General features: G+C 38.5%; 1 protein-coding gene across 2 annotated transcripts; it reads left to right on the forward strand.

Moving 5' to 3' along the window:
• Nucleotides 1-780: 780 nt before the first annotated feature.
• Nucleotides 781-18,460, forward strand: n4bp2l2 (NEDD4 binding protein 2-like 2). Of its 2 annotated transcripts, XM_048263945.1 has the most exons (6): nt 781-1,682; nt 1,752-2,155; nt 17,262-17,386; nt 17,528-17,616; nt 17,831-17,907; nt 18,118-18,460. In XM_048263945.1, exons 1-6 carry the CDS (start codon nt 1,035-1,037, stop codon nt 18,284-18,286), a joined length of 1,512 nt encoding a protein of 503 aa, XP_048119902.1. In that variant the 5' UTR covers nt 781-1,034; the 3' UTR covers nt 18,287-18,460. The 2 variants fall into 2 exon arrangements, with proteins under 2 accessions (XP_048119902.1, XP_048119901.1); XM_048263944.1 differs by having other exon boundaries at nt 781-2,155.
• The last annotated feature ends 38 nt before the right edge of the window (nt 18,461-18,498 follow it).

The raw sequence follows: 18,498 nt of genomic DNA on the forward strand, positions 1-18,498 counted from the left end.
CGTTGAACAGATCATGGCTTAGACAGTTGTCTGTACCTCACTATCTCACCACAGGGCTCCTCCAGGGCTTGGTGGTGCTGGGGCCCTTTCTCTTTACTATCTACACCACCTCTCTGGGTCTGATTATCCGTTCGCACAGCTTCTCATACCACTGCTATGCAGACAACACTTAACTCTATCCGTCATCTCCACCTGATGACTCCTTGGTCTCTGCACGGATCTCGGATTGCCTCTAAGACATTATCTACATGGATGAAGGCATACCACCTCGAGCTAAACCTCTCAAAACTTAACTGCTGGTCCTCCCAGCTAAATCGATGACCTATGCGGTTGAATAATACTACAGTGACTTGTTTAGGGCTTGAAAAAAAATAAGTACTTGGACTCAAATTGGCCTTGGTAAGACTTGTACTTGCTTGAGACATATCTGTCTTGACTTTGGACTTGATTCAGACTTCAACGTTAAGACTTGAGACTTACTTGTGACTTGCCAAACAATGACTTTTTCCCACCTCTCCTGTTTACTGTTCATTTTTAACTTTTTTGTGTTTTTTTATTTTGTTAGCAGGCACTTTTGTCCAAACTAAGTTACATAACCATATCATATTTTTGTTTGCTGAAATGGCTTCATTACCTATGATTTTACATCCTCTCTGATAAGAACGAAACCACTAGAGGCGCACGTTTTCACTTTCCTTCAGTAGCCTACTTTTATTTTGGCGACATCATGGATAGATTTCGGATGAACCGGACACGGACATTGCTACGCTTCCGCTTGGCAAGCCAGACATATCCTTGTCCAGACATTTTCCTTGCCGCACAAGTGTTGCAGACTGTTTGTCACCGCTGTGTTTTTAGCATAGTTTGTGTTAGTGAAATACATATCATAGAATAACTTAATCAGACGAGTGCGACATGATTTCTGACTTAAAATTGAGACCGTTGGCGGCAGGACTGGCAAGCTGAACGTGTTCTCAACCGGCCGTACAAAACGCAGAGCTGCCACTAATGGTTTTGTATCACTTTCACTTCAAATGTCAAATGATAATATTAATCAGTATACTGAACCGCCCTATGGTGGCGATGTTGATAAAACGTCCGCGAAAAAGCGTAAGTCTTTAGATGTAGCTGGAAACCTGAGCTCTTGTTTAAATGTGACTGAGCGGAGTTTTAATGTAAACATCGATGAGTTGCGTGGTTTTCCGAACAGCCAGACTCCTCCAGTTAGGCTATCTGAAAGTGAGGTGGCCGATATTCCGACTCAACTGCCTGTCAGCGCTGCCAGTGATGGCACAACGGATAGAAATGGACAACCCATCCCTAACAAAGAGATACTCCTTAAAGGTGTTGGTTTTACCAGCACCTCCTTCATTGGCCCTCTTTGTCATCAAGGGATTATTAAACCAAAAACGAATATTGATGATGAACTGGATCATTTCTACAAAGAGCTTGAACAGATTGAACCAAAAGATGTAGACAAACCTGATGACTGTAATGCAGACAGAAGCACCCTTGCAAAAAAACAGCAATACCCTGTTCCACAACATGAAATCCAGTCTGACCCCAGCAAGCCGAGGCACCTTGGGCCACCTCATTCAGGCCAGTTGCCTCAAAATCTTACACAAAACTTCAGACACTTGCCGCCTTACTATCAGTGTTGGGATGTTTCATACCCACCTGCCTTGCAAGGGTCTAATAGCCCATTCCTCGGTTTTGGAATAGAAACAAGGTCCCAGAGACCCCTGTATCAATTTCCCTCACCACTCTTACCACCACCACCAAGAATACCACCATATCCTCTTGGAGATGGATCAAGGGACAACATCTGGGGTTCAAACCAAGAAACTTTTCAGTGGGGAAATATGCCACTGAAATCAGGTCATACATATCAGGGTGACCGTATCAACCACGCTGCTTATCATCAAGACCATTACAAGTTAATTCCAAATGACTTTGGTTGTAATGAACCCCACAGCAGTAAACCGGATTGCTCCCAACCCTATAAACAGTCAAGCTCTTTTTTACAGACAAATTCAGAAGAATTTAAGTTTTATCAACAGGCTCACACCCATCCTGGTCGAACAATTGATCCAGGCTCTTTGAAGTTAATATTGATGAGGGGAGCTCCAGGATCTGGGAAATCCACACTGGCCAGGTGAGTATTCGAAAAAATCACATGTAGGGATGTAGCGATTACCGGTATAGTGGTAAACCGCGATAAAAATGTTAACGATAACAATTACCGTTTTCATTTCAAATATCATAATTATCATGGTTGATTACCACGGTGTGGAAACTGTGTGTTTAATCCTTCCCTCCTTCATCCGAGCCTGCTTTTGACATACGGTACAGTAGGCCTGGTACAATGAAACAAAACTGGTACCCTACTGATTCTGATGTCTAATTGATGGATTTAACTGAGATTCAGATTAGGCTACACCTGCTTTTAAAAGGCGGAAAACGTGCCCTGTATCATGTAGCCACAAAGTTTGTTTCGACAGTCAGGATGTAGGCCTTTGAATGTGAATGAAAATATGTCCTTCTCCAGTAGCAATAGGCCACCTTAAAATGCACCATAAAGCGATCACATCTAGTCAGTAACCACTATGAGCACCCCCAGGTGAAAATGAGTTCCAGCATCCCCGGTTAACTTTTGATAAGGTTTTGTCCATATTTTTGTAACATAGTAAACACTGTCAAACTTTTTGAAAGTTTGAAATTTCAGCTTGTGTAGGCCTATCAGTGCTTTCTGAACATATTGAACATACTTAAAAATATTGCAATAATACCGAAAGTATAGTGCATTTTGGTCACTATAACCGTGAGGTTCAAATTTCATACCGTTTTATCCCTAATGTAGGATTGGACTGATCTGTGGTAGTCAAACTGTAATGTTCCCCTCGTCCTTCATGATAAGGTTTTATTACATAACGCTCAATCGGATTCGCGGTTCCTTTATCAACATATGTTGTGCATGGCGGCGCACAAACACCCAGCACTTCTTGATCAATGATTGAATGAATACAAAAACAAAAACTCAATATGTTCGTTCACTGTGTATTAACACCATAAACATTTAACAAATAATCTCCCCCTTTCAGTCAAAAACAGCTTTTAAACCACCCTCCCCTCCCACAGCCGGCTTGGTCCCTGCAACCCCGACAAACAATCACAACAAACAATTTACACAATTTCACAACAGTTCAACAAGGACAAATAATCAGTCTCTTACAAACTCAGTCCATGTGCGGCATCCGCCTGCTTCAGAAATAAAAAAAAAAAAGTCTTTGCCTCACCGCAGCCTTGTTTGAGAAGTTTACGATATTCAGGAAAATGCCCAGTCCGACGCGTTTAATCCATAAAGTGAAAAAGACGATTGCGGTTTTGATTGCGCTCCAAAAACAGTCCACGTTGTCCACCAAAAAATAGTAATCCCAAAAAATACGATTGGAAAAAAAGTAACAGCGTCTTCCCAGGTAACCTGTCCCCATTTACTCCCACCTGTCTTTTCTACCTGCGGCGCTCTTTCATTCAAAAACTTGTCAGTCTATTCATTGGTCCATCTATCAGACCAACCCCCCTCCCAGCCTACAACTTGTGTGTTTCATAAAGGGGCAGCATAACATATTTAAATACAAAGCAACATTGAAAACAAAGTCAATAACAATTCATTGCTCATGGTTTCAGCTTCTAGTTCATTTTAAAAGTGACAAATCTTCAGTTTGTGGATTTGTTACAAAACATTTTTGTAGGATTGGGATACATTTAATCCAAAAAAGCAGGATTATACTGATCCCTGCAGAAAGGTAGATTCAGGGTGGACAAAATATCATAAAAGTATATTATATTATTAAATATTATTATATAATATTTTATTTACAGGCCTAATGATCTCCCACTGAACTGTCAATATCAAACCAAAATCACGTTAGTACTTTGAGTCCCTTTTCTGGTTTGTTTTGGATGAACTAGAGTGGTGGACACAGAAATGTTGACGATGGGTCCTGTCTCGACTTTTTGACTCGTTTAGAATCGCCTTTGACTGCTTCAGAGTGGCTGGCTACAGGCATGCACAAACATGTCCTTAAAACAACCCTTAACGTTAGTTTTCAAAACTGCAACTCACCGAGTGACAAAAGCATCAAACTCATTGGATGGAATCTCCCATGACGAAAAAATGGGTACATAAAATGTGTACCCTTAAGCTAGAATGTGTTATGTTAAATATGTAAGGAATACCTGGTTCTGATATGTGACATCTGCAGCAAATTATTTTATGCTAGATATGGATGATGACACAAATGTGCAGGAAACCTTCCGCTCTGACTTTATTTGCTGCAATGTTGACTCTAATATATTTTGTCAGTCATTATTTTAATGAAAAGGAAATTGGGTGTTGGTATTCACCGCAAATAATTATAAAGATTAGATTTTCCATTAGGCGTGTCAATTGCAAAGAGTAGCAATAATAAACAACAATATCAATTCAATCAATAGCCTTATAAAATAAGCAATGAAAATGAGGGAAAAAGCAATAATAAACAATAATGTCCATTCAATCAATAATAAAAAAAAAACAATGACATGGTAAGACTATATTAAGGAGAATATTAATAATAAACAACAATGCCAAATTATTCAACAGCCTAATGGAAATAAAAAACATTATACAAACCATAACGCATAAGAAGCGCTTAAAGAACTAAGTGCATGTTGAACAGGAATGTCTTTATGTCTTTGGAACCACTGAGGAAAAGAGTCTTGAATTTAGACCTAGTGTTTATGAATGGTCGACATAACAGACGCTCATCAGAAGACCGCAGTGGGCGGTTGGGGATGTACGCCTTGATTATTGAATTAAAATAACTAGGAGCAGATCCAGTCAGTGTCCTATAGGCCAAAGTGAGAGATTTACATGCACATTACACATGCTCCAGCATTCTGAATCAGCTGTAATGATCTTAAAACGATCTTACGATCTAAAAACGGTAAAATCGAACTTTCTCAAAACACATCCGAATGACATGATTTTGATGTCAACTCAACGTGTGTACTCCCAATCATCTGTAAATTGATCTAAAGTGCATTTTACTCCGGATAATTCCTTTAAGCTGAAGTTGCCGATCTTTCATCCAGGCTGAAATATCCTTAAGGCTTAAGGCATGCAGAAATCCGATGGGAAACGCTAGAGTCATCAGGTGGGAAAGACAGGTAAAGCCGAGTGTCGTCTGCATAACAGTGATAGTCAAATCCATGGGAGCGAATGGTCTCACCTAAGGGTCCTAATACAGATCCCTGAGGCACACCTGTGGTGAGGTCATGAGACTTAGATACCTGTCCCTGCCAAGACAAGTTGAAAGAACGCCCTTTAAGGTAAGATTCAAACCAGTCAAGAGCTTTTCCAGAAATTCCCAGTTCAGATAGTATAGAAAGGAGAATGTCATGGTTAACAGTCAAAGGCTGCAGATAAATCTAGTAGAATTAATACTGATGACTGAACAGAGGACTTAGCTACTCTCAATGCTTCAGTCACAGTCACATACTTGCTTGAAGACCACTTTCTCCATGGACTTAGGAAAAGACAACTGTGTTGTTAGACAAATCCAACTCTACTTACACTTGGCTATGTAATTACCATCCAGAATACTGCAGCCCGTCTTGTCTTCAGTCAACCAAAAAAGGCACATGTTACTAGGGATGCACTGATCCGACTTTTTCAGTCTCGATATCGAGGCCTGGGCTTTGTGTATCGGTGGATACCCGATACCGATCCGATAGTTAAATTAATAAACCGTCATGTGGAAAAGACTAAAAGACTTTCCCTAACTAAACATTACTTTCCTAGAACAAAATCTAACAAAATAACAGAAAGTTTGTAGAGTATGGCATGCTCTTATCCAGATAGTTTGTTGGTTTCTTGGGTTTGGGTGCTCTTTAGTCCAAGGTATTGTACATCCAGGTTCAAGAATGAGTATAAATTCTCTGACTAAGGCACTCCAACTTAAAATGTCTTTATTAATTTGACAAGTCCTACATGGACATATTAAAAACAAGGCCCACGCATAGCGGCATGAGTGCCTTCTTCAGGGCAGTAACACAAAAGAACAGAGTAGTGTATTTGTTAAGGATGTGGGTAAGGACAGGTGCAGACAACTAGACAATTAGTGCTGAGCTTCTCCCCACTGCTGAGCCTGCCTCTCACACAGCTCTCAGCAGTAGAGAGCTGTCAATCAAAATAGCAAAACAAACTTTGGGCCGCCTCTCACACGGGTCCCTGTATAAGATGGAAAACATTCACAAAATCAAGAAAACATACATATTTTACTTGATGTGAAACTACCCAATCTGCATACATACATAGAGTAGCCTATAAATAGAAACTAAAACCAATGGAATTTCCAGGCTTGAATGAGGAAATAGATTATGCACCGTAATACAGTCCCTCCAGGAATTCGCGATGTTGCGATCGCAACAATTAACGCAAATTCAGCAAATCCTCGTGAATTCTGGGCGACCTCGCAATTTTGTCCAAACACTGCAACTTTTTCGCAAATTTGACCAATCATCATGGTTTCCCCGTGAAATTTCACCTACCACAACAGCCCCTCGCGCAGAATATTGAGTCAGATGCCACACTCACTTCTGCAGACACCAGAGACTGCACTATAACTTCACTCCTCTGCAGTTTTGATGACAATGAATAGAGTGGTGAAGTCCCGCCCCTTCTACTTCCGGTCCATGGGACCTATCTTTCAAAAAATTATGAACGGTTAATGGAGAGATAACAATTATTTTTTGGTCCAGTTTGAATTGTGCCACAAATTTCACATATGATGTGTGTGAATTTAAAAGATAATTTTTCACGTCAAGAAAGTACTGTTGTTCGATAGACTTCAAAAGTTATGTTGGTTTTGTGCGAATCCACTCAGTGGACTACATCTCTCGTCTCGAACGATGTACTTCACCAACGTAATGAAACGATAAGAGCTGTTATGCTAGTTAAAGGTTGCATCTTGCTGCCTGCTATGTCACTTAACAGTATGTAATGTACAGTCTATGGACGAATACAACTTACCTGATGTGTTTAATCCTCTGACTCATGGTATTTTCTTTGGCAAGGAAAGCCCAATTAAGACCTGTTGCTGGTATGCTTGTACAATCTAGTGTGGCTGTGAATGAGCTAACGTCACTAGCGCGACTGATGGGTTTGAAGTCGTTGGAATTACGATCTTTCACAATGTTGTAATTCAATAGTTCCGAAACAAACTGCAAATGTCTTTACATGAAAAATTGTCTTTGAAATTGACAAACATCATATGGGTAATTCAAGGCACAAGTCAACCGGGACCAGAAAATAATTTCTTTTTCGCCATAGACTGCCGTTCAAATTTTTTTGAAAGATAGGTCCCATGGAGGCAAACGGAAGGGGCGGGACTTCACCACTCTATAGAAGGCTAACGTTAATGATCTGCTTTACTTGCATCTGTCATCTCAACCTAGTGTTGCTAACCTGCCTAGGCTATGAAAGTAAGTTAATTAAGGCCTACTCGGTTTATTGACATTTGAGTAGGCTACAATATGCAACCCATTGGCCAACGTTTACACCTGGAGATGTCCTTTTAGCTCGTGTCATGTTTGCTTGTGGGCTCAGTTTGTGTAGTGCTACCAAAATCATAGAAATTAATAACATTGTAAGACATTTACCTCTTCTATGATCCAAGAATGATTTCATACGAGTTATTCTGAACATTTATTTTAACTAATGACATAGAAAACACCCCGAATTCCATCCACATATCGTAATGCACTATGCAAAAAGTTATTTCCAGTCGTAGCCGAACACAGTGAGATGCAAGCGTTCCAATCCACTTAGAAATGTTATTACGCTAGTCTCACGTCCTTAAAGTGGCAGGCAGTAAATTAGACTGACACACCACCAATGTAATAACATCAAAGAAAAGTGTAGTCTAATAGTTTAAAATCAATATGAAATTACTAGATACTTAGTTGGCTATTAGTAATTATGCAAGTCAAAGAATATGAATTATTAAAAATATATGAACTTAATATGAATTACAACATATATGAATGTATTGAAACATGACATGATGCCATCTCTTTAGGGGGCTGTCTTTTTTGGACAGTTCTACGAAAGGATTTTCTGTAACCCTTACTATTTACCTTTACTTTTTAATAAGCATACGTTTTAATAAGCATCAAGATGATCAGTGTAATTTTGGTCTTACTACCCTCAATTAAAAAAAAATCGCAACTATTTTTGCAATTTTCACTTCCTCTTGCAATTTCTTCGCAACTTCCATCGCAATTTTTTAGAAAAGTTGTCGCGAAATCAGGCATTTTAGATCGCAACAATCTCAAAAGATCCTCACGAAATCCTGGAGGGACTGGTAATAGATTATGCACTGTTTTTGTAACTGTTTTTAGCTTTTCATGGTCTTGTAAGAAAATATAGGATCTATTTATAGGCTACTCTATGTATGTATGTAGATTGTGTAGTAGTGACACAGTTAACACAGAGTTTAAATGGTGGTAATTGGTATACAAAATCGGATCAGTGCACCCCTAGATGTTAACCCGCTGTTAATTGTTCAGTGTAAAAATCCGGTAAAACAGGTTTTAATGTTAATATATCAGCTTAGAAACATAACATAGTAGCCCAAAACCTCTATCAATCAGTATCCTTATCTTAGCTTGTAGTGTGAGACAGTGCAATGCTGCACAAGTTATAGGCCTAGTACTTTAATGTCCAGACAGAAACCTAAAATTCTATATACTGTCCTATTGGTGTTATTTTACTTAGACTGTAAAACAAATTATATTTAATTGACATATCTCTATAGTTATAAATTCCACCCAAATTCAACTGCTGTCTCACTTCTTTAGAGTTAGGGTTAGTAACTACAGTACAGGTAGCCTAGTTTGTAGTAGTAATAACTATGTTGTATGGCAAAGGTATGTGTTTCCCATCCAAGCTGTCATACTTTAACATTTTAACATTTTAGTTACAGAGCTATGACTACTGCAATAACATTTAAGCTATTAACATTTAAGTGTTTTAACATTGAAGCTTTTAAACTAAAGAGTTAACCTATAGGTGCTAGGGCTGAATGATAAATTGCATTTGTGATAATATTGCAAAGTGATCCAATGCAATTGTCTAACTGTGATTACACTGAGCAATATATGATTTCACCAATGCGCATTTACTAGAACATATTTTTTACTAGAACATATTTTTTTTTTCATGGAGTATGACTCCTTTCTGGCCAAATATCACAGCTTTCAAGTCAAACCTCTGTGTAAATCGAGTTGTAGTGATGATTTCTTTAAGTAAACAGTAACACTAAAACAAGAAGCTACGTTAAGATTCGTAGGTAGCTAGGTAGATAGGTATTATATGAACCATTTTGAGAGCTGTGATGGCAAATAAAGATGTTTCCAGTGATTTGTTTAAAAAGGTTATGAATCATTTTGGACACGCCATTTTTCATAACAATGTTTAAAAAAGACAGTGTCAGTGTCATTTTCAGTCAGAACAAACATATTGGTCAAGAGAAAATCAACATTAAATCAATATTTGTCAGGATATGAATAATTTTGTTCTTAACTGTAAGTAATAGTGTTGATTACATGATCCTGGATAACAAAACATGGGATTTCCAAATCTGGATCATTCAGAAGTTTTTTGAACAACTGGTCTCAGAAGACTTTAATTAATCTGTACTCCTGACCATATGGTGTGTGAACTCTACCAAACTCTGCCCACATAACTCTATTAGGTTTTATTTCTACTGTTCTACCTTTAATCAAAAATGTGCATTGCGAAGTATTGCCTTTACAAATTCTGAGAACAGCCTGTGGAGCGTGTTGCAGCTGGATGGCAGGTTGTTGATTGACCACGGTGGGAAATCCCCAACCATTAGAACAAGAAACTTAACATATTTTCATGTGTACAACTGAAATTCCGTCTTCGACCTGCAGGGCCCAGGTCAGATTTTAGATATTGGATTGGATCAAATCATGAAAATGGGTCTTTCAGAAGAAAGAAAAAAATTCTGAAATTGCACTAGATAGATTTAGTCTTTGTTTTGTAGTCTTTGTGAAATAGATCAAATATTCACTTACAAATATTTAGTAAATCACGATTACAGATCTGTTCCTAGCTATAGTCTCCTCTGCATTGTAGCTTAAATGTTATTGTATAGCTGTAGCTCTGTAGCTTAAATGTTAGGGGTGTAACGGTACACAGAAGTCACGGTTCGGTTCATACCTCGGTTCGGACATCACGGTTCGGTACGAGTTTGGTACAATGGAGGGAAAAGCAAAACCAAAAATGCAGAAAGCAATTTTTTTTTTATTGTGCAGGTATCAGGCTGTACCACCTAGTGTCATACAGTCTCTTCCCTGAGCTATCTGCAACAGCCTGAAGTGTGTAAGATGTAGGCTAAACAGTACAATAAGTACCCAGACTCCATCTGTAAGTTGTAAACAAAATAAGACAATCAGCTATAAAACTTAAAATAGGCCTACAGCATCTCTTATTTCTGAAAGTGCAAATTACATAGAATAATGATTTTTAAAAATCCACTTAAGCAAGACCTTCAACATCTGTGTTTAGTTGTATATGGAAGGGTCTACAATTTGCCTCAATATTTTTCAGTGTGTGTAGAGTAATAATCTAGCCTACTAACTGTGAAAATATCACACTATTTTGCCTTCTTTTAAAAAACGAAATTGCTCCTTTCATTTCATAAACAGACTACAACTAGAAGTCACATGACTTTGCCCTTCGACGTTAACTCACCGTAGCATGGTTTGTTTATTAGCCTGGTTAGCGTTAACACTACCAGCTCCTCATGTGAGAAGTTACCCCAACATAAAGGTAATTACCACGCGATTTACATGGCTTTCTGTCATTACGAAATCATTTAATTTAAGCCATAGGTTTTGGATCTATTTGTATGTGTATCCAAAGGCTGGTGAAGCGCAGGGGAAGTTTTTTTTTTTTTTTCTCATTTCGGTGATTGGTAGCCTACATCATCTGGGTGATTGCTTCGAACATGTGTAGCATATATTTCCACTCACATACCCAACAACTGCTGAACAACGCCGACACACAGTTTCTTATCCACCACTCTCTCGCCTGTACTACTGTAACTGAAGTTCTCAAACTTGCGAAGAGACCAGCGGATCCTCTAATGTGTGTCGCCACCTTAGTGCTACTATCTCTGACTGACTGACTCGACCATAGACTGTATATATAGAACTGGACAGTGTGCCGTCTGTTAAGAGTGATGCGAGCGCTAGTCCAGAGCCCCCTGGTGGCTGGTTGCAGTACAATGCGTAACTCCGCCCATCTCCATGTATTTCAATGGGCAAGCAGCCAACTTTCCGTGTCACTTTTCTCACCTAAAACTATTTTTGCATCTACAACTTTTTATTCGAAAAAATAGTTTTCAAGATGCTTCAATACACACCATTTTTCTTTTCTCGCTGAAATTATTTTTTTTAATGTTATTTTAACAAATCTAAAAAGGGCGTGTTTACATCTATGATTGACAGCTGGCTGGCAGCAGACTCGACGCTTTGTCGCTACCTTATTTTAACGACACCTGATATCGACACCTAATCTAACCTAACTCCCCCTATTTCCACCGGTCCCGTATTTCCACCGTCTTGCGTGTATGTGTCACTTAATATCCATTTCTATACAAACCAAGACAGCGGACTCCTATAGAAACGCAACCACCCACAACATAGGTGTATCTAGCTATATAGCTATGTACCAAAAATGACAATTTACCGTGACTCGAGGAGCTGTAAACAGTGTTGTAAGGCTGCGTGTATACAACCGCTTGGAGCTCCAGTGGAATTTTAATTTCACGACGAGAATTCTCGGTCTAACCGTCCATGTGCCGTTGAAACGGTGTAAATAGGCGACCCATCAGGCCAGCACTATAACTCCGAGCGTGGTAAACAAAATCTGATATTTCAGGCAGTAAATGCTCCCGTTAAGAACCAAACCAGATTTTGTTCAAATCTACACAACTATGGCTACTGAAAAATGTCAGGTTCATTTAGTAAATGTTATTTTGAAGTGTTAAAAAACATCGTTGTTTTAGAATTTCTGAACAAAAGTGGTGATAATTGGGGGTGTTACGATAAGTCACTGGGAGAAGGCGATGTTAAGTTTCATTAACGTTAACTCTTGCTTAGTTTTGCACGAATGGCAATACACGTCACCTAGCCTGCTAGGTCGACAACCTCGGTATGACCATTTATTAATAAGCCAGACAAATAACGTTACTTGTTTTTTAGTGAACACATATTGGACCATAGCTTAACGTGAGGAGGGATTCAAAGTTACAAATGGACAATTTGCTTAGTATGCTCATAACAGCGGTATCTGAAAATGCTGAGTTAAGGTATTGTTGTTACCTGCAATTGCACTGCTGGAGAAGCATTTTGCATTGGTATGATTTGATCAGGTCTTGCCAGTGATGTGTAAATCCTCCCGTAGACGTACCCCATTTCAATACGTCTAAATTGAAAACTGTGACAACTCATCATAGGCTCTCTCAATATGTCTGTAATCGTAGCCTATGACTCTACCACAGGGTTACTAGTACTAGTATTTCACCAGAGAAGGGTGCTCCATTATAAATCAAAAATGTAATATTGCAGCCTTCATGTCAGCTGTAAAAATATGAGAACATGGACCTACTACATCAGGATACTCTGTAGACATTTTACACATAATCAGGAAGCTACTTTGCTGTTCAGTGAGTCATGTGTTTAAAGTGGTACTACATTTAAAGAAACATATTTTTATTTTTTGCTTCAAGTGCATAAGAAAATTACCACATTATGATGGCTAGGTTACACTTTTGTCCAAAGCCATATCCAAATACAATACAATACTTAAATTTAATAGGGATCAATCAATAGCCTAATTAAATATAAACAATGAGGGGAGGGGAGGGGAGGGGGGCAATAATAAATAACAATGCCCATTCAATCAATAATATAACAATAACATGGTAACACTACATTAAGGAGAATATCAATAAAAAAACAATGTCAAAATAATCAACAGCCTAATGAAAATAACACAGTACTATTCAAACCATAACACTTAAGAAGTGCTTAATGAACTAAGTGCATGTTGAACAGATATGCCTTTAGACCCCTCTTAAAAGACCAAAAACTATCACAGGAATGAAGAGCACTGGGCAACTCATTCCACCAACATGGAACCACTGAGGGAAAGAGTCTTGAATTTGACCTGGCGTTTAAGACTGGTCGACACAACAGACGCTCATCAGAAGACTGCAGTGGGCAGTTGGGGATGTACATCTTGATCGTTGAATCAAAATAAAAAAGAAGCAGATCCAGTCAGTGTCCTATAGGCCAAAGTGTGAGATTTAAATTTAATTCTGGCTACTATAGGGAGCCAACGGAGAGTAACTAGGAGAGGGGTTACATGTGTCCTCTTAGGCTGATTGAAGACCAGGGTGCTCTTGCGGCATTCTGAATGATACTTCAAACAAAATAAATGAAAACATTCAAAATTGATTTAGTATCAACCAATAATTATTCTGATATTAATGTTCTTCTAACTTCTACATCTGTGTGTAGGCTACTGTTAAATACCAAGGCAGTTAAATGCAGTGGTATAGTCTATGTGATACACAGGACTACACAGTAAACCCACTTAAAAAGCATCACCATCTCAGTATACCCATTTAAAATAGGCAAGGATTGCTCACAGTATACCCACCACTACTGCTAACTAGACTACACCACTGGTTAAATGGCGCATTGCAATTTACAATTTGTGTGAGTTCAGGGGCATACAGAAAGTTGAAGTTTGGGTGGCATCAATAAAGAAAATAGAAACAAAGTGATGTGTACAGCCTCAAGTATGAATGATGTCAAGTTAACAGAAGGTTCAGAGCAGCGGCAGACCTATCTTGGTGCCCATAAGTTATTGAAAGTCATGTGTTTATTAGTGGTGCTGTGCCATGTCCCATGTATAAGGGGCTTCAGGTTGATCCAGTGACAGTGGGTGGTGTCAGGGAGATGAATGAATGGGAACTTGGAGAAAGGGGGAGGACATGCAACCTCAGACCACCCCAGCCAAACCACTTCACGTAGGCATTCCCTTGCAGACTAATGGAGACCTCCTTGCCGCCACCTCCAGTACATTCAGCCATCACCCATACCTTATCTGCAAAAAGGAAAGTTACAATAAAGTTAGTCAGACAATTTTACAATATTACAAAGCATATAATGAGGCACTCGACAACACTAGTAATACCAATTAATTAAATATATGTGTGCAATAAATGTCACTGCCTACCTAATGTTAACATGCGATTTTAATATTAAATTCTATATTTAAATATGTGAATTATCAACTTGCGTCAGCTTGAAAAATAACGTTATCAGTATGACTGATCATGGACGTTAGATGACAAATTGAGGTGTTACTTTCACCGATATCCCTGGGAATTTGTGACTGGTTCTTGGCGTAGTGTTTAATGCAGGCGTTTCATTTATCGATCATTCACTTATGCGGTCTACAACTCGACCTACCGTCACAGGTGTAGCTCTAACGGAGGTGTCTTTGTCGTTAACGTTAGAAAAAAATGCAACGTTGGTAAACTGGCTAGTAGTTACATTAATATGACAAGTTGATGAGGTCCATGCTTCATATAACGTTAACTTACGTTGCTTTATCACAACATAAACTGTACTGACTGTAATCTCCATGTACAGTCAATGGTTACTCCATGTTGAGATGGCATACATTGAGATATTTGAAAACAGCAAAAACTAATAAAACCGACTAAACATGCATCGACTCTTACGGGAGCTGTTTGCTAATCTTCACCTCAATGACCAACTTAGCCTACCGTTTACAGTAACGTTAATGTAGCTGCTAACGTTAGCATGTAATTCGCTGTCCATATTTCTGTTGTTAGCTGATTAGTATTCACCATACTAATTTCTCACAGTCTGTAATCAACATAATAAGCTCTCTTAGACGTATTTAAGAACAACAATAGACAAAAAAACTTTTCAGTTGATACACAAAACTTACCAGACAAGAACAAACCGAAGACTGTTGTTTGTGCTGTTTAGCTAACTCACAGCCGCTAAATTCATTCAGCCAGATAGTCTTCGGCGCCGAGTCGACCTCATTACCGACCTGTGTTGTGGAAAGGAGAAGGGGGCGGGTTTAACTCACTGAGTGGGCAGAGCCCGTCTACGGAGAGCCTGGTCACTCCGTATTAAGTCCCATTGTACCGAATTTTGGATGCAGTTCCACCAGAGTTCCACTGGGGGCGATCGCCATGAGTGCAGAATGAATGGGAGTCAATGGAGCTAGACGGCTAAATTTGTCTCTTTCACCTGATTGCCGTTGACAAATCTCAGATTTGATTGTAGTTTGTATAACTTCAACATGGGTTATAGGTCAAAAGTTGAATAAACGAGTACTTATGTCCTTTTGATTTCTTACAGGTTGGGTCGTTGTTGCCCATAACATGCTAGCATTGTGCTAATGAATGACGTCATTGACAAGTTTGAAAGGCTTTTTAGAACAATTAAGTGACTTTAAAAAATATAATACTCAACCAAGTGTATTTTGTTTGCCTCCCCTTTCGAATGCAATACTCAAATTACTTGAAAAAAATATATATCCCAAGAAAAGTGGATTTTGAGGGGTACAGCTCCATAGACCTCCATGCATTCTGCACTCGTGGACGAGCGCCCTCATGTGGAACCACAGAAGGAACTGCAACCAGTTCAGAAACCGGAAGTTTTCCGAGAGTGGCAGTTCTCCCCTTATTAGACATTCTCTGATACAGTCTATGGACTCGACCAACGACCTGACAAAAAAAACATAGGCGCCAATCAGAGCTTCAGAGCTAAGGCGGGGCTACAGATTAGCGTTAGGTGTCGCTAAAGAACTCCCGTAACTCTCGCTACTTAACAGTAATTGCATGACATTAATTAATCGCACCACGAGTTTTATGTTTTTTTATACCGTGTATTCTTCGTGTAAATTCATGCACCGAACCGTGACGCCCGTACCGTTTCGGTTCAATACGAATACATGAACCGTTACACCCCTATTAAATGTAAATAGTTTAAATGTTATTCTATTGCTGTAGTTATGTAGCTTAAATGTTATTGTATTGCTGTAAGTAGTTAAGGATAAATGTGTCTGCCAAATGAATAAATGTAAAGTAAAGTTTAACCAAATTGTGTTCCCATAAAATAATTCCCAAACAGTTGTTAATATCAAACATAACATCATACATTTAATTTTAGCTATTATTTATCACTGTATGATGACATAATTCTCAGATGAACAGTGAACACTGATGAACAATGATGAATTTCATGTCCAGTCTGTGCCTCATTCTCAGAGAAAGCTGGAAGGTGGTTTGTCTATAAAACCCAAACTTCTCAAAGTACTTTGACTTGAGGCCCGCTCTTGTCATAGGCCCTACCCACATGGTTGCATTATGCTTGCATTAGAAATACAAAACAGCAGCAATAAGATGGGTATGGACTTCAGCATGAAGTTTACATCATGCAGGCATCACACTCGTAGACAAATGGAGAAATGATATAGCTTACATGTTCTTTTATAAAATTGGATTTGAATGTCAGAAAATACATCTGCTGTTGTGTATGGTAAACAACTGAGCAGACAGGCATAAGTCTGATTTGGAGATCAGGCTTATTAAATAGGAAGAATAATAATAAGGCGACTCTCAGTTTCTCTTGCGCAGATGCACACACACACACAAACTGAATGAACACTCATACCAGTTCTACCTTTTTTGCCAAGCTATGTTTGATGACATCAAATTAGCAAGTATTTCCTGATGAGAAACAGGCTCAGGTGCATCCCATTTAGAGCACTGGTTATCCAGATCTGGCACTTATTATTGTCTTCATCAAAGAGGTTATTTTTTCAGTTTGATTTGTCTTCTTATGTGGCAGGTTACACAAAAGCTATGTAGGGAGGTAGGGCATGGCCCATGGATAGTTTGGCACGGATCCCCATCAAGAGGTCTCTCTCTGAGCACCTTTCTAGTGAATTATGTTACACTTTATGTATTTTGAATTTGACATTAAATAATTTGTTGTAATAAAGTTTATGGTAGAATGAGACAGTAAGTAAGATTGACTAATTGAAAAGTGCATCTGAATATCTCTAGGGACTTATTGTCGTCTTGTCCCAATGGACTGATCCTAAGTACTGATGACTACTTTCTTCAAGAAGACCGTTATGTTTATGACGCACGCCTACTGGGAGATGCACATCATTGGAACCAAAGTCGAAGTATTACTTCCTGTCATTTATCTGTTTTAAATGGAACTTTTTTTGTTTTATAGAAAAATGTTTGGGTATGTTATACTGTATTTTGTTATAATGTGAAAATTTCAAGATATTTCACATTTCTCACCTGTCTTCATCCTTCAGCTCGAGAGGCATTACGTGATTACTGCTCACCAATTATTATTGATAATACAAACATGCAAGCCTGGGAAATGAAGCCATACGTGCAAATGGTGAATATGATCTAGAAGTCTGCTCATGAATAACTTACTGTATGCTTAGAGCTGTTCTCCTAGCTGTACATTTGCAGGATAGGTTATGGTTTTCTTAATTGCAAAAGCAAATCAATTTGTTAATGGTCTAGTAGCTGTTTTTCGTTCATTAATACACTATGTAAATTACCTTTTAAATATCTTACACATATTTTGCCCCCTTTCATTCATACAGGCTGTAGAGAGAGGATATATTGTGTGTTTCTGTGAGCCTAACACTAGTTGGAAATATGAGCCGTCTGAATTAGAGAGGTAAGCTATACCTTTCTTATCTTAAACATAATGTAACAGTTAACAGACATGGATTGAAATTAGTCCTAGACTATTTTCTTTAATTTTTTTTATGAGAATCTTCATTGAATGCTTTTAGGACTAGAGTTAATCCATGTTACAGGAAACTGGCCCAATGTTTCCAACTGATCAATTGAAATTTATGCTGTATATATTTGTTATTTATTTTAGGAGGAACAAGCATGGTGTCCCAAAACATAAAATAGAAAAGATACTGGAACGATTTGAACGACCCATGACTGTGGATATTGTGCTAAACTCTCAGGAACCTCTTCGTCAGTACACTGAACATGCTTTTAAACAACAGAGAAGGAAGAGGCAGTATGACTGTTTTCAGTAGATGAACTTTGGAGTTTATCACTAATAATAATAATTCTAGATGCCAAATTGGCTGTGAACATTTGGCTACAACTCAGGGAATGATTGTCATTCAGTGAATCTTTATTTTTTACTTTGTAATTTTTAAGATTTTGCCACCATAATGAAATACATTGAATAAATAATTTATTTTCAAGTTTTGTTTGTTCAGAGTGTGAATGCAGACATTACTGT

The sequence above is a fragment of the Alosa alosa genome, chromosome 15 (assembly GCF_017589495.1).
Source record: "Alosa alosa isolate M-15738 ecotype Scorff River chromosome 15, AALO_Geno_1.1, whole genome shotgun sequence".
In the NCBI taxonomy this organism is placed as follows: Eukaryota; Metazoa; Chordata; class Actinopteri; order Clupeiformes; family Clupeidae; genus Alosa; species Alosa alosa.

Excerpts from the sequence above, each read along its gene's own strand:
- n4bp2l2 (XM_048263944.1), top strand. The coding sequence starts at position 1,035 with ATGTCAAATGATAATATTAATCAGTATACTGAACCGCCCTATGGTGGC. Across the intron at positions 2,156-17,261 it reads GGGAAATCCACACTGGCCAG|GGACTTATTGTCGTCTTGTC; the intron begins GTGAGTATTCGA and ends GAATATCTCTAG. Across the intron at positions 17,908-18,117 it reads GAGCCGTCTGAATTAGAGAG|GAGGAACAAGCATGGTGTCC; the intron begins GTAAGCTATACC and ends TATTTATTTTAG.